The sequence below is a fragment of the Gossypium raimondii genome, chromosome 7, assembly GCF_025698545.1.
Source record: "Gossypium raimondii isolate GPD5lz chromosome 7, ASM2569854v1, whole genome shotgun sequence".
Taxonomy (NCBI): domain Eukaryota; kingdom Viridiplantae; phylum Streptophyta; class Magnoliopsida; order Malvales; family Malvaceae; genus Gossypium; species Gossypium raimondii.
This window is the reverse complement of record NC_068571.1, coordinates 53,033,589-53,047,640: the sequence shown is the minus strand read 5'-3', so window position 1 is coordinate 53,047,640 and position 14,052 is coordinate 53,033,589. Positions and strand designations below refer to the sequence as shown.

At 32.6% G+C, this 14,052-nt stretch overlaps 3 protein-coding genes across 11 annotated transcripts; 1 reads left to right on the top strand and 2 right to left on the bottom strand.

Annotated features, from left to right (window-relative positions):
- Positions 1-241: 241 nt before the first annotated feature.
- On the top strand, positions 242-4,341 carry LOC105784750 (ras-related protein Rab5). Of its 3 annotated transcripts, XR_008197583.1 has the most exons (9): positions 242-439; positions 1,611-1,688; positions 2,136-2,303; positions 2,647-2,695; positions 2,867-2,940; positions 3,128-3,221; positions 3,306-3,404; positions 3,510-3,617; positions 4,142-4,341. XR_008197583.1 is itself a non-coding variant. In XM_012610949.2 (8 exons), exons 1-7 carry the CDS (start codon positions 401-403, stop codon positions 3,608-3,610), a joined length of 603 nt encoding a protein of 200 aa, XP_012466403.1. In that variant the 5' UTR covers positions 243-400; the 3' UTR covers positions 3,611-3,617; positions 4,142-4,341. The 3 variants fall into 3 exon arrangements, 2 of the variants coding, with proteins under 2 accessions (XP_052489111.1, XP_012466403.1); XM_012610949.2 differs by lacking the exon at positions 3,306-3,404 and having other exon boundaries at positions 243-439; XM_052633151.1 differs by lacking the exons at positions 3,306-3,404; positions 4,142-4,341 and having other exon boundaries at positions 3,510-4,014.
- A 1,541-nt stretch (positions 4,342-5,882) lies between these two features.
- Positions 5,883-6,329, bottom strand: LOC105803126 (uncharacterized). The gene has a single exon (XM_012635139.1). The coding sequence runs from the start codon at positions 6,327-6,329 to the stop codon at positions 5,883-5,885; it is 447 nt and encodes a 148-aa protein (XP_012490593.1).
- A 1,312-nt stretch (positions 6,330-7,641) lies between these two features.
- On the bottom strand, positions 7,642-11,853 carry LOC105785176 (polycomb group protein FERTILIZATION-INDEPENDENT SEED 2). Of its 7 annotated transcripts, XM_012611152.2 has the most exons (10): positions 11,653-11,853; positions 11,433-11,565; positions 11,075-11,178; positions 10,130-10,274; positions 9,890-10,036; positions 9,741-9,809; positions 9,593-9,661; positions 9,444-9,512; positions 9,295-9,363; positions 7,642-9,214 (listed from the first exon to the last, which is right to left on the bottom strand). In XM_012611152.2, the coding sequence occupies exons 1-10, from the start codon at positions 11,691-11,693 to the stop codon at positions 7,931-7,933; spliced, it is 2,130 nt and encodes a 709-aa protein (XP_012466606.1). In that variant the 5' UTR covers positions 11,694-11,853; the 3' UTR covers positions 7,642-7,930. The 7 variants fall into 7 exon arrangements, with proteins under 7 accessions (XP_012466606.1, XP_052489641.1, XP_052489640.1 ...); XM_052633681.1 differs by lacking the exon at positions 9,295-9,363; XM_052633680.1 differs by lacking the exon at positions 9,444-9,512.
- Between the last annotated feature and the right edge of the window lie 2,199 nt (positions 11,854-14,052).

Sequence of the window (14,052 nt, the reverse complement as noted above, 5' to 3'; positions counted from 1 at the left end):
TATAAATTATATTGATAAATTCAACAAATATTTTTGCTTAATCCTATCTATATGCATTGATGATTATGATAAACATATTCTTCGAATTTGTATCCAAAAACCACAAAACAAAACACAAACAGCTTAAAGCAAATTTGCAAATGAAACCCAACTTACTTACTAGTCAAATCCACAAAACTACCAGTCTCATATCATATCTACACTCGAAATTTCTGGGTATTAAATAATGATGGTAATCTTTGTTTGACATTTTTCCCTGGAAACTATAAAGACTTCTGGAAACTAGCCATTTTCTTTCTAGTTTTCAATTCCAAAGTTTCTCTTTTGAAATTTTCTACCTCTAAAGCTCTTTGGATTCTTTTTTCTCTATTGTTTTCTGGGAAATTTCATCAAATCGTTAATGGCAAGGTCGAGAAATAAGAACATACAAGCCAAGCTGGTGAGTATGCCCTGATCCCCTTTTCTCTTCTCTTTTGTTTTGGTTTTAGAAAAGAAGAAAAATAATGATTTTGTTGTTTGAACTTGAGATCAATGGAGGAAGTGCTTTGTTTATTGATTGATTTCAATTTTATTTTATTTTTATGGTTTGTCTAAATTGGAGTTTAATCTTTTATTTCAATTCCATGTAATTTATTACTTTGGAGAGGGACCCATAATATCAGGGTTTCAACTATAATTTAGTTATACGATGTGGATTTTCATAAAATAGAAGAATTAAAATCTTAAATTTTAATAAAATAGGGGCTGACATTAAAATTAGATTTTTTGGTTAGTAGTATTACATCAATACAAATTAACGGTGTTACTACGGAGATATTAAACCAGTTAACGAAATACATATTCGAAACCAATTAATTAGTATAAATGGACAAATTCAAGAGCTAAATAATGTTGTCCTTTATATATATATATATATATATATATATATATATATATATATATATTTATATATATGTATATACTCATTATTTTAAATTACTACTAGATTATGACAGGGTGAAAATGTTTATGTAATAAATATATTTATTAAAAGTTTATTTAAGTATCAAATAAAGTTTTAGTTAAAATTTATATGTTCAAGATTTAAAATTTATTATGCCCTAACTTCAAATATTCTTATGTAAATTTTTATTAAATTTATATAAAAGGATAAAATTATTATTATAATAATATAACTTACTTTATATATAGAAAGGTGTTTTAGTTATTCTCTAATTAAGTTAATATCCGATTGTCATATAATATAAACTTGGTTACGAGATTAAATATGGTCTAGGTGGATGAATTTCTATACTCAAATTCATGAAATTCATGAATGGTCAAAAGAAGAGGAAACGCCAACATGCATGGTTATCTAAATTGGACTGACTGATTGGATTGGGAACCAATAAAAGTATCGATTAGGAAAAAGATTTTAAACCAGTTGAGCCGTAAATCAGTATGGACTAGTTAAATAAAGTTAAAAAGCCGGTAGAATCAATTTTAAATTTTTAATAATTTAGTTAATTAAATCATCTGTACCGATTAGATTGGTGAATCAATAATTTGACGGATTCAACATCTATCTAATTCTGAAAATATCGTTAATATGAAACTCTCTTTTTTTCCAGGTACTTGTTGGGCACATGGGAACTGGGAAAACAAGCTTGGTATTGAGATTTGTCAAAGGCCAATTTTTTGATTTCCAGGTTTATTTTCATTTCAAACTTTTTATTTCTATTTTCTGCTTATTTGATGTATCGTATTAATGTAAGAGAAAATAACCATATTAATCCTTCTACTATTAAATAAATAAATTTAGTCTTTGTACTATAAAAAAATCAAATAAGATCAAATCTAAATAAAACTGACATTTACCGTTTAATATAGTTAATATTTTTAAAGCTTTTATACTTCTATAAATAAATTTTTTGTTAACAAAGTCAAATAATTGAAATATTTTATTTAGAGTTGATTGCAATTGGGAAAAAAAATTAATTTCACGTAACTTTTTTTAACAACAAATGTTATAAACTCTATTAAAATTTAGCTTTATTTGATTCTTTTTAAAAATTAAATTAAGTCTCTATAATAGAAGGACCTGTGAGGTAATTTCACCTATTAATATTCATCTAATGTGTGTATAACTCATGTAGGAATCCACAATTGGAGCAGCCTTCTTTACTCAAGTTTTATCACTTAATGAAGCCACTATAAAGTTTGATATATGGGACACAGCAGGCCAAGAGAGATACCATAGTTTGGCTCCGATGTACTATCGTGGTGCAGCCGCTGCTGTCGTGGTCTACGACGTCACGAGCTCGGTAGCTTCCGCTCGATCTTGTCGTGCTTTCATTTTTTTTTTCTTCAACATGTCTAATTAATACTATCTATCATGCATAGTCATATGAAACTTGCCTAATTGATACTAATAGTTTACAGCATAGCTGTAAACGGGGCATTATCCCCGCTTTGTCCTCTCCCTCGATGATGTTTATTGTCCGTCGATGTGGACCGGTTACTCGAGGTTTTACGAATCATGAAAGATGACAAGGACTTGTATATATGTTTTGATCATGCTCTTTAAATTCATCTGTTCTGATACTGCTGTCATCATGTATTCATGCTTTTTATAATTGGATATGTTCATCGGATTCGATCTTTCAGGAAACGTTCGAGCGAGCCAAAAAATGGGTTCGGGAAGTGCAACGACAAGGTAAATCGACAAACAATCTAAACAAATTTAAAATGTTACATTCCTCGGACTAACTTGGTATTGGTATATATAAGTTGATGATTTAAACCCCGAATTTCCCATTTCATCATTATGTATACGACTGGTACGAATTTGGTAATATGTTGTCTGATTCATGTTATTCCGGTTCAGGAAATCAGAATTTGATAATGTTCTTGGTAGCAAACAAGGTTGACTTGGAAGACAAGAAAAAAGTGGGAAATGAGGTATCTGCAATCTGATATATATATATATATATGCATACATACTTTTTATCGGAAAGACATTATCGATCGGAAAGTATATCTCTACTATACAGTGTTTCGATTCTCGTTAATGCTGTACAATTGCGTCATCGTTGCCTAGAACAGGGACAAGGGAAACAATCTGAATAACTCCTAAATTATTATGCAGGAAGGTGAGCAATATGCCAAAGAAAATGGCTTGACTTTCCTCGAAACATCGGCAAAGACGGCACATAACGTCAATGAACTCTTTTACGAGATTGGTAATTCCATGTTTTAACATTCTGTTTTCTTCTTATACGAATCGATTAGAGTTTAAATTCGTATGATGCGTATATGGCTTTAAGGTGGTTTGTCCTAAAAGACAGTGAGGAAATGATCTTTGAAAGTTGTTCAATTACTTGACCAGCAAGTAATCATCAATCATATGGCTCATTAATTAAACTGTAAGATTGCTCTCGGATACAAGAAGGTCAAATTATGGTTTTGGTCCCTCTACCATGCTCGTTTACTGAACTTCCTTTCTTAGTTCTTACATAACTCTCCTGCAGCGAAGAGATTGGCGAAAGCTGCTCCGTCAAGGCCGACCGGAATTAAGTTGCATAATAGGCCTCGAGAAAGTGAAAGGCGGTTCTTTTGTTGCTCCTCATGATATGAAGGTTAGCTATATCTATACTTGTACGTAGTTCTGATTATCAACATCTAAGTTCCAAAAAATTGATTTGCATCTGAATCAATCTCGGACATGGTTTTCATCACTTGCAAGGGAAACTTCATGTGCCAGTCAATTTAGTCCACTAAGGTTTGAAGTTTCATGTTTGGTTTTCTAGGTTCTTGGCTCTTAATATGAATTATTAAGATCTATGCATTTCCTCTTGTATTACAAGTAGACTTGTCGGTTGAGTAGGTCGGGTTGGTTTCTGGTCGAGTTGGGTCAATCTATGTCGGGACATTTAGAGTTGGGTTTGTTTTAGTTTGATCATTTAGGATTTGAGTTGTTTTGAATTCAGGTCTTCTCAATTCGGGCATTCGAATCTATCTATAAAGTTTTTCAAATTTAAATATTTCAATTTTTTTTTTCATTCGGGTTTTACTCTCAAGTTTAGATTTAAGTTATTTATTAGAGTAATTTTCGATTTGAATTATTGGGTTCTTAAAATTAATAGTTGACAATTCTTTACAGGTAATGGAAAAATTAAGCTGCTTTTTGGCCTAATTTACTTTGATGAACATATCTTGCATCATGTACACACAAGAGCTTCATTGTCAATTTAAAGTGCACTTATTTTGTGTAAGATATTATCATGCAACTCCAAATAAATAAAGGATCAATTCCCAATGTAGCCTGTAAATTAATGAAATTCGTCAAATTATTGATGGTAACTCGTGTTTATAAATTCAGGTTTTGAATATTGAAACTCAAGTTGTCTTATATTTAGAAGTTTTTTTTAATTTTAATTTGTTATCAAGTACGATTATTAAGTTCACAACGCTATACTTTTAAATTTAATAGCAAATTTTAACAGAGAATACTAACATTATCACCAATTTTTTTCGGGATTGTGGTTATTCCTCCTAATGATATTCTTTCTAGAATTAAACATGAGTTCTCTCCTTAGAAAGATAATGTGTTTTATTATTTCACCTGACACTTATTCGTAATCTTTAACTGGTCTATTCTTAACAAATTCGGTAAAATTGAGACTTCTAAAACTGAAGCTGTTTACCCTAATGGAGCACATGGAAGAAAGTAAAGTAGTTAGAACTGGATCAGATTGAATTGGTCAAGCTGGTAGATCAATTCGGAAAAGGAGTATATACTTGTTTACACATAAATTAATATGAACTTGTTGAATCGGAAAAAAAAACTAATTAACTCCAGATTTTTTATTTTTAATATATTTTATTTTTATAATTTTTTTAATAATTTACTTAATTAAACCGAATATCCCACCAATAGGGTGAATTATCCCACCAACTATCTGGTTAAAAAATTTGGAAGAAACCAACAAGGCATGTCAGCGTATAATGTGGACACTGCCTCGCAGGTGACAGTTTGTGTGTTTTTGGCTTTTAATGCCTAGAAATCAGCATTCGAGGCCCTCAGAAACAGATTTTCTTTTTCTTTTCCCTTTACTATTCCTTTTATTATTTTTTGTCCTCGTGTACTGTTGTGGTCTGTTTGCAATATCACATGAATATAAGAAAAACCCAGAACCATAAATACTTTTTAGTCTGAGAATCCGGGATCTTTAGTCATGTTAAGCCTCGATTCAATTTAAAGTTAAGTTGAACTGGGACAAAGTATGGTGAATGCTACTTTCTTTATTCATAAGATTTAAAACTTGAAATCATAAATAATATCAAACTCTTTAGCACTCAATGTAAGGTAGTACTAGAACAACTTACCATAAACATCCCCACACAGCAAATGAATACAAGAAAGCACTTGTTCATGGTTCACTGCCCGCTCCTGTAGCAAGTTTTGACAGAAAATAAACTCACTAATGATCACCATAAAGGATAAGTGCATGGGAGAGCTTGATGATGGGAGAGTTTCTTCATTGGACTCAATGGAGGTCTCGTAGGATCATCATCCTCCTCTCATGAAAGAACTCAATGTGAAATTAGCATGCTAACATGGCATTGTACATATGATAATATGTTTGACACATTAAAATTTGAAAATAATAGTAGTTAATTAACTAAATGAATTTAATAGCTACTATTTTATCCAAACTAAAATTTTAAAATTCTAGAAATGCAGGGATTGAAAATGATGAAATTAAAGTTAGTGGGTCTTTACTAAAATTTAACCAAGATGAAACACCATTTCTAGTAATAGATTCACTACCTGACTTGCCTAAACACCTAGCTTCTTCATGTGACTCAATGAAGGTCTCATCGGATCATCATCATCATCATCATCCCATGAACGGAGTTTCCGGCATGCCGGTTCCGGCATCGTTGTCGTAAATAGGATTCGATATGTAAACCAAATCTTCCACACCGTTATTTCCTAGAGATGCATTGCAAGGTGGTGAATTCACAAAGGAAGTGAATGGTGGAGATGTGGGATATAAGATACCAATTTGATGGGGACTTATTATGTTTGGTTCTTGAGCTTGGATTTCAAGGACTTCTTGATGAGGGAAGAGGAAGTTGGTTGGTGCATGAAGAACTCCTTGTGCATAGACACTACTAAGGGAAGAAGAAGAAGAAGCTGTAGTGGTAGTATTGGTGGGGGGGGTGGCGGAAGATTTGAGCTGACGGCGGCGTAGGCAGAGGAAACAATAGAGCTCTGCTAGAAACACTAGGATAATACCTAATACAATGGCGAGACTCGCCGCCATTACCAGTGTTGCACCCATGATTACCTTGGATGTCCCCTTCATTTTTTTACTGTTCTTTTTTCTTCTATGGAGGAGGCAGTCAAGTTTTGACCGTAAATAATATAAAGAAAGTGTAAGACCATCTCTTTTGGCGGGAAACAACAGTCCTTTTTACCTTGTGACAAGGGAAGTAGAACATAGGAAGGGAATCTAGCACAGCCAGGAGCTGCTTTGTCCGATGATGGCGGATATTTGATTTTTTTATTTTTTAAATTTGGATATTGTAAATTCCAAAGATATTACTATCTGCAATAGGTTCAGAGCAGAGACGAATATTAGCTCTTAGATGCACATGATCCGAATTACCTTTGCTTCATTTTGTGAATAACGAATTCAGATTTTAGATTTTATCGGCTCTACTTTTTATAATTTTTTTAAAGAAAATTTATTGTACTTAAATGCAAATATTTAATAAATTCACGAATAATTTAATTAATTTAAATTTGAATAATAATACTTTTCAAATTAAATGCAGATAATAAAATTTTTGAATTTTAAAGTAAATCTAAAATTTTGATTTTTATAGAAAATTCAAATATCCAACTCATTATTATCTCTAATTCTAACTCATTGAAAATTCAAAATTCAATGGAGAAATTTCTTTTATCCAAAATTCAAGGTCATGGAAGTTATTTTAATCACTACTTCATTGAGAAAAGTCAGTTCAAATTAAGTTAATCTACTTAATTGTTAGACTTTCAATCAAAGTCGGTGGTTAAGGAGATTTTGTAGGTGGCTAATATAATATAATGTTATTTGGTTATTTATAACTCTAACAAATTAAATTTATTGATTTTAATATATTTTTTATTTTTAAATGTATTTATAATATGTAATGTATAAATTAATTAAAATTCAAACATAATTCAATTCTCGATTTAATCCATTTATGTAAAATCGATTATAACTTAAGTTAATATATAGTTAGTGTTCATTTAATTTAGTTTTTCAATTTTTTAACTAAACTACCCAACTGCTAAAATGAAAATTTCCTATTTTTACCCTTTAAAATTGTACAAAATTAAGATATTAAACTTGTGAAATTGCAAACATACAATTTGATTCCGTCCCCTCCCCCTTAAAATTTTTCTTGCTTCACCGCTATTTTGCAGCAAGGTTTAAAAAACAGTTAAAACCTACAAAAATATAATGGCCTATACGCCTATTTAGTGTTTCCCTTCTCAGTTCTCAGTCATAATGGATGACAAGAAGTATTAAAACGTGCAATGAACATCACAACTCACAAGCATTTGCCAACAAAGCCAAACTTGGGAATCTGAGATACAAGAGGTTACTTAAAATTCTTATACTAGCATTCAAATATGACTTACCCGGTTCGGGTAGAGACAGGGTTTCGGTGCAGAGATCATAAAAAATACCATGTATGGATACATCTTTTAAAATCATGTCATCCAAACAAAAAAAAATCAGCAAATTTGTAAATTTTTGTTAAGGTCATCATCTGTCACAGAAAGTAGTAATTATACCAGTGCTATAAACATCTAAGTAGGTATATATTCAAACTACTAAGCAATAGGCAATACCTGTTCTATCAATGTTCAAGAGGTTCCCTAAAAGCTTTATCTCCCTTTCATTGCTGCAAAGTGAGCAGCCAAATCATCGTAATCCGGTAACTTAGGGTGTACGTGCCGGGCTGCATTTGACCTACCTTGCTGAAAGGAAGTAGCGCGGGTGTATACTTTAGTTCCTTCTGATTGAGTTGTTTGTTCACGAGGGAGAGAAATTGATCGGACTGGACGGGGAATAGTCTCGGAGATATCATCCGATCTATCCATGCTTGCTTTTTCTAAGGCTTCTTCATCTACGTCAGTTCTCTTATGATGTGCATGATGACTTTTAGATTTTCGTCTTAGTTTCCCGTCTTCAGAGGTTGATGGTTTCTTACTATAATGCATCAACAGCCTATCGATTATCCTTTCCTCCTGATCATATCTTTGATGCTCTTCGTCGAATAAGATTTGCAGACCTTGTCTCGACTCATCCCTTCTCCTGCTTCTTGGTTTTCTCCTCATGAATTCTGTATCTTCAGCATTACCAATTTCAATATGACCAGATGCTGATCTCAAATGTCGCCTCCGAGACGATCTTCGTCTTGGGATAGGGATACCAATTTCACTGTGACTATAGTAATTATCTGTTTCTCGATCATGACCTCTCATAGGTGGAATTCTCTGCCCCTCTTTATCAGGCATAGAAGGATCACCAGAGACTCCATCACTGTCCAAACCAGCAAGTGAAGACAATATATTGGCACCATTCATGCTCTCCTTTGATTTGATACTGGGTGGTTTAACATAAGGAGGAGGGAGAGCACTACTAGACCGGGGCTTCCGCTTGGGTTCACCTTCCACGGGAGTTTTCCTAGTTGAATTCTGGACACCATACTCATTGGCATAACTATCGGGGACGAAGAGATCTTTATCTTGACTCCTTGACCGTGGAGCTGCATAGTTATTTGGATTTAGATCCGGCTTTCTCTGTGTTAGAACATCTTGGTTATCTATTCCAGGTACACTATTCTCCCTACCATCTTGTACCTTGCCTCCACCATTTACTCTTTCGATTCTTTTCCCACTAGTCGAACTACTTAATCTTGCTGTTTTGAAGGCAATATCATCCTTCTCGACAACTTCTTGTTTTTGCGGTAATGGGATATCAAGATTCTCCCTCCTTGCAAAAGCTTCTTCCCTGCCTTGACGCAGCTTGTCCTCGACGGAGAATTCCCACTTGTGCCCATTCTTATCCACTTTAAGTTCATCCCTTGGTGGATCAGCACTTTTTCCATCGTTTGATTTATTATCATCACCATTGACATGGAAAGACCCGTATTTTTTAGGTCGGTCCTAGAGAACACTTACAGAGATTAGAAGAGTTCCAGTGTGAAGAGATAATCAGACAAGTAAAGTGCAAACACGAGGGATACCTGTTTTCCATCATTTGATTTATTATCATCACCATTGACATGGAAAGACCCGTACTTTTTAAGTCGGTCCTAGAGAACAATTACAGAGATCAGAAGTGTTCCAGTGTGAAGAGGCAATCAGGCAAGTAAAGATCAAACACGAGGGATACCTGTTTTCCATCATTTGATTTATTATCATCACCATTGACATGGAAAGACCCGTATTTTTTAAGTCGGTCCTAGAGAACAATTACAGAGATCAGAAGAGTTTCAGTATGAAGAGGCAATCAAGCAAGTAAAGATCAAACACGAGTGATACCTGTTTTCCATCATTTGATTTATTATCATCACCATTGACATGGAAAGACCCGTATTTTTTAAGTCGGTCCTAGAGAACAATTACAGAGATCAGAAGAGTTTCAGTGTGAAGATGCGATCAGGCAAGTAAAGATCAAACACGAGGATACCTGTTTTCCATAATTTGATTTATTATCTTCACCATTGACATGGAAAGACCCGTATTTTTTAGTTCGGTCCTGGAGAAAAGTTGCAGAGATCAGAAGAGTTCCAATGCGAAGAGGCAATTAGGCAAGTAGAGATCAAACACAAGGGATACCTGTGGCTGTGGGATCACAACAGGTTCAGACATTCTTCGCTCGAAAGCTTTTGAATCCCATTTTATGGAAAACTCTGATGCTATATCATGCATTACCATAACTTTCCTCTCCATTGTGGAAGGATTTGAAGCTGAATTCTCAACAAGCTACCATGAAAATTTACAACATTTGTCATAGAAATGCAGCGAATGGAACCATAAATATTCTCCTTTTGGAGTGGATCATGACTGGAAATTTACCTGTTTATTGGCGAATACGTCCAGTGAATTTTCATATCTTTCATGAAATATATGCCTAAGCTCACGCAACTCTGGCAAATCAGAAAATCTAGCAGCTGCAAACATTAGAGATGAGACAGCTTCCCTGCAATCTTCTGGGCAATCACTGTATGCATTTATTATGAAAAATAAGCAACTGTTGTTTTAATCAGCTTCTTAATGACAAATTTCAAGAAAACAAACAATAAAAGTTCACAACAATAAAATAAAAGAAAGAAAATGTATAACCAGAAAACTTCTAATCCATCTTGTGTTTCCTATAGTTCCAAGATACCATCTATACGTTACACAGCGCTCCACAATCCTTAAAATGAAGGCATACGGGAATCTCTTCCGGATCCAGAGCAACAATCTCATCATGAGAAAATCTTTAATTCACCATGGTAAAGAAAGAGAAATTTCAATATTTTCTTTAGCAGACATTGAACAAAAAACCTTTAAGCAATTACAATTTCAAATACTTTATTCAACCCTTATCCTTAAGTATTCTCTAAACTCAATTTGAACCTCCATTCATCCTCAAATTGAACTTAACATCAAAAGTGTAACAATCTCTTGATACCATACAAGAAGATGAAAAAACAGGAAGTGGTCCACAAAGAAGAATGACAATCAAATCTTACATGGAGCTAAAAGTAGCTTGAACTATCATTTGAAACCCAGAGAACACCGAAGCCTAATGCTATTGCCAACAGATGGCACTAGGGATGGCATTATCCAAATTTTAATTATCAACTTCAGGACCACTCATTTTCATAACTTCAATTTTTCCTTTACTACTACCTATATTTTCACAGAAATATACCAATAGAAAAGCCTACCATGAGTAGCCATTGAAATACAAACGCAACCATTATAAAGAATTGATTGTATTGAACAAGAAATAAACAAAACATCCACTTATACCTCAGTTTTTGCATGACTGAAACATGCTTCGTCACGAAATCGCAACACTTGTCTATAAAATCATAGCAAGACGAAAGCACTAATTCAGCTATATATCCTTCAACCTGTTTCACCACCAAAATCAACACATCAATCATTTTCACGTCCATAAATTTTATGTAATTAGTAAAACAAAGCATAACATTTTTACATATTCAAACAAATCTGCTTATATATATGTACATATGCAAATCATAAACCTTACCATTCCGCTAGTAATCTTGCTCAAAAATTAAATCAATAAAACTACATATAAATCAAAATTAGCAGAATATATCAGTATAAAACAGTAATAATATTTTTTTTTTCAAAAACTTACTCTGCCATAAGCATTGATATCAAGGCCATTAGCAAGCAGATCAGCTATATCTTTCTTCAAAAACTTAAGCGTCGCACTCTTTTTCCTCCGTATAACATCAATCCGACTCTTTATCGCTTTTATCAACGATTTACTGCAAGAAAACCAAAAATTCTTCACATCAATTCAATCATCTAAAACAAAAAAAAAATCAATTAATTAAAGAGAAAAATGTATAAACCATTTTGTGGCAAAACCACGGCCTAAGATTCCGTCCAGCATCTTTCGATCACTGATTTTATTCAGGTCGGAGGAAACGAACGATTCGACTCAAAAAAAAACGCCGTAAACTTCAAAATGTAGATCAATGAAACATAAGATCTACCATTAAAGAAGAAGAGAGAAAAAAACGAAAGGCACTTCGGCTTAAAGCTTTACTTCACTGCCGTTTTCTAAGCCACCTTTTTAATTTCAAAGAGTACACTCATTAACTGGGTCTAATTTGTGAATTTACAATTGTACCCTTGGAATCTACTTTTATAACCGGTGGATCGATTTAAAAGTTTGGGAGGATAGTTTAGGGAATTTGAATGTTTCTAATATTGGAGCGGATAAGGCGGTAAGTGGGGTAGATCGTGACCGTTGGATGAATGTAGCGGGTGGAGGAAGGATTGTTTTAATTTGGTCTAATTATGGTTTTAGTCTTTCTCTTATGCAAGATTTAATTTTTTTATTTTAATTTGATATAATTTGATCCTTTGCTTTTATAATATTATTAATAGGTCTAAACTGATTAATTATATTAATTTTTAGATTTGTTATATATTGTCTCGCCTTACCTTGGTACCTCACCAAGGTCATGAACCTTGTTGGCTTAAGGCGTGCTTAATGCGTGGAACTCACCCTTCAACCTCGTTAAGACAAGTGTCAAGCCTCTTTTTACATGAATAACACATGAAAACTTCATTAAATTCACTCAATTCAAGTCATCTATAAATTTAATCATCTGGCTAGGAGTCTATTTTACCCTTAAAGACATACCAAGACATGACTCTTAGATAAACATGACGAGATTTGAGGATAGTTTATGATTAAATATCATTTATAAATACCTCTTCTTTGCCACCAAGAATCAATACCCATCTTATATGCCAAAACTTTACCCAACCAACAACAACTAGTTTAGCTCTCCGCACCGTCCCTTTCTCCACCATGTGAATTATCATTTCCTCCACACTCCTATTCTTTGCCTCAATAAGGTCAAACTTTTTTTATTAAAAAAAGAGATAGTGTTAAGTATTTAATTGACATGTAATTTTATTATTTAATTAAATACAATTATTAGGATTTGTAATTCAGCCTAATCATGTGACCAAATAATAATAAAATAAAAAATTTTACGTCATCATGTTAATGGCAACAAATAATAGTATTATCAAATTGAACTTACTAATAATATTATAAAAAATAAAAGAATAAAGGATTAAATCCAAAATTTTAATATAATAAAGAGACTAAACTTAAAATTAGACCTTTTATATTCCGTGTCTCACTCAGGTGCTGATTTTAATTTTAAAAGAAAATAAAGAACGATAAAAGGGAATGTGATGTGATGAGGTGGACGGAATAATGAATGCTATCAAGTATCAATAATAATGTTTTAAAGATTTTACATAAATTTTGATGATTTTTAACCTTTTAATGATTTTAAGACAATTTTTTATCACAGTGTTTCAGAGCATTTGTCAGTGTACAATGAAAAACAAATGACCGTTATAACGGTTTTAACTAGACAATTTGTCTAATAATTTGTTTTTCTGTTGGCATTTAGTTAAGTTTGGTTGAATTATTAATTTTTATTTAAAAATAGATGCGAATATTTTCCTCAAATAATAAATATATTTTTAATATAACGGTGAATTGGTAGCTAACTCTATGGGTAAACTACACATAAGGTCATTAAATTATTAGTAAATTTATGTTTTGGTCACTTAATTTTAAAAAGTTACAAAATGGTCATTGAATTATTTGAAAGTTCTCAATAAAGTCATTCAACTATTTGAAAGTTTTCATTTAAGTTATTAGGATGTTAAGTTTTTTTTTTTTTTAAGTTTGGCTAACGAGTTTCAAGTGACAATTCGATGATCGATACAATGGATCAGTACCCATTGACGAGTAAAAGAACATACCTTAAAACCAAGTCGATTTGACAGTTAATTTTGGAGATTGGAGAAGAAAGTTGTTTGGATTTTAGTTTGCAGATTCATGATATTTAAAATTGTTTCATTAAAAAAATACTTAACTGTAGAAAAGGAGGGGAATGAAAGCTTTTTAGATTAGTGCAAGTGGTGCAAACATAGAAAGCGATACGGTAGCGATTTTAACAGAACAATGACTTAAATAAAAACTTTTGAATAGTTGCCTAACCATTTTGTAACTTCTTAAAGTTGCGTGACCAAAACATAAATTTACTAATAATTTAGTGACATCGGATTTAGTTTACCCTAAGCTATATTGTTGGTAGTAATATTTTTAAGTTTGTGTTTTCATGTTTTATTATAATTGTTTTTTTTTGTTAGAATTTAAAAATATAAAGAAAATAAAAGAGAAGGTTTAGCTAGAAACAGCTAAAATCCAGTCT

Bases quoted from the DNA above. Each gene is read 5' to 3' on its own strand.
- LOC105784750 (XM_012610949.2), top strand. From the start codon at position 401: ATGGCAAGGTCGAGAAATAAGAACATACAAGCCAAGCTG. The intron at 440-1,610 runs GTGAGTATGCCC...CTTTTTTTCCAG, and splicing joins AGAACATACAAGCCAAGCTG to GTACTTGTTGGGCACATGGG. The intron at 2,304-2,646 runs GTAGCTTCCGCT...TCGATCTTTCAG, and splicing joins TCTACGACGTCACGAGCTCG to GAAACGTTCGAGCGAGCCAA.
- LOC105803126 (XM_012635139.1), bottom strand. From the start codon at position 6,329: ATGGGTGCAACACTGGTAATGGCGGCGAGTCTCGCCATTGTATTAGGT.
- LOC105785176 (XM_012611152.2), bottom strand. From the start codon at position 11,693: ATGCTGGACGGAATCTTAGGCCGTGGTTTTGCCACAAAATG. The intron at 11,179-11,432 runs GTAAGTTTTTGA...GTGGTGAAACAG, and splicing joins ATATCAATGCTTATGGCAGA to GTTGAAGGATATATAGCTGA. The intron at 9,810-9,889 runs GTATCCCTTGTG...ACTTTTCTCCAG, and splicing joins TTGTGATCCCACAGCCACAG to GACCGAACTAAAAAATACGG.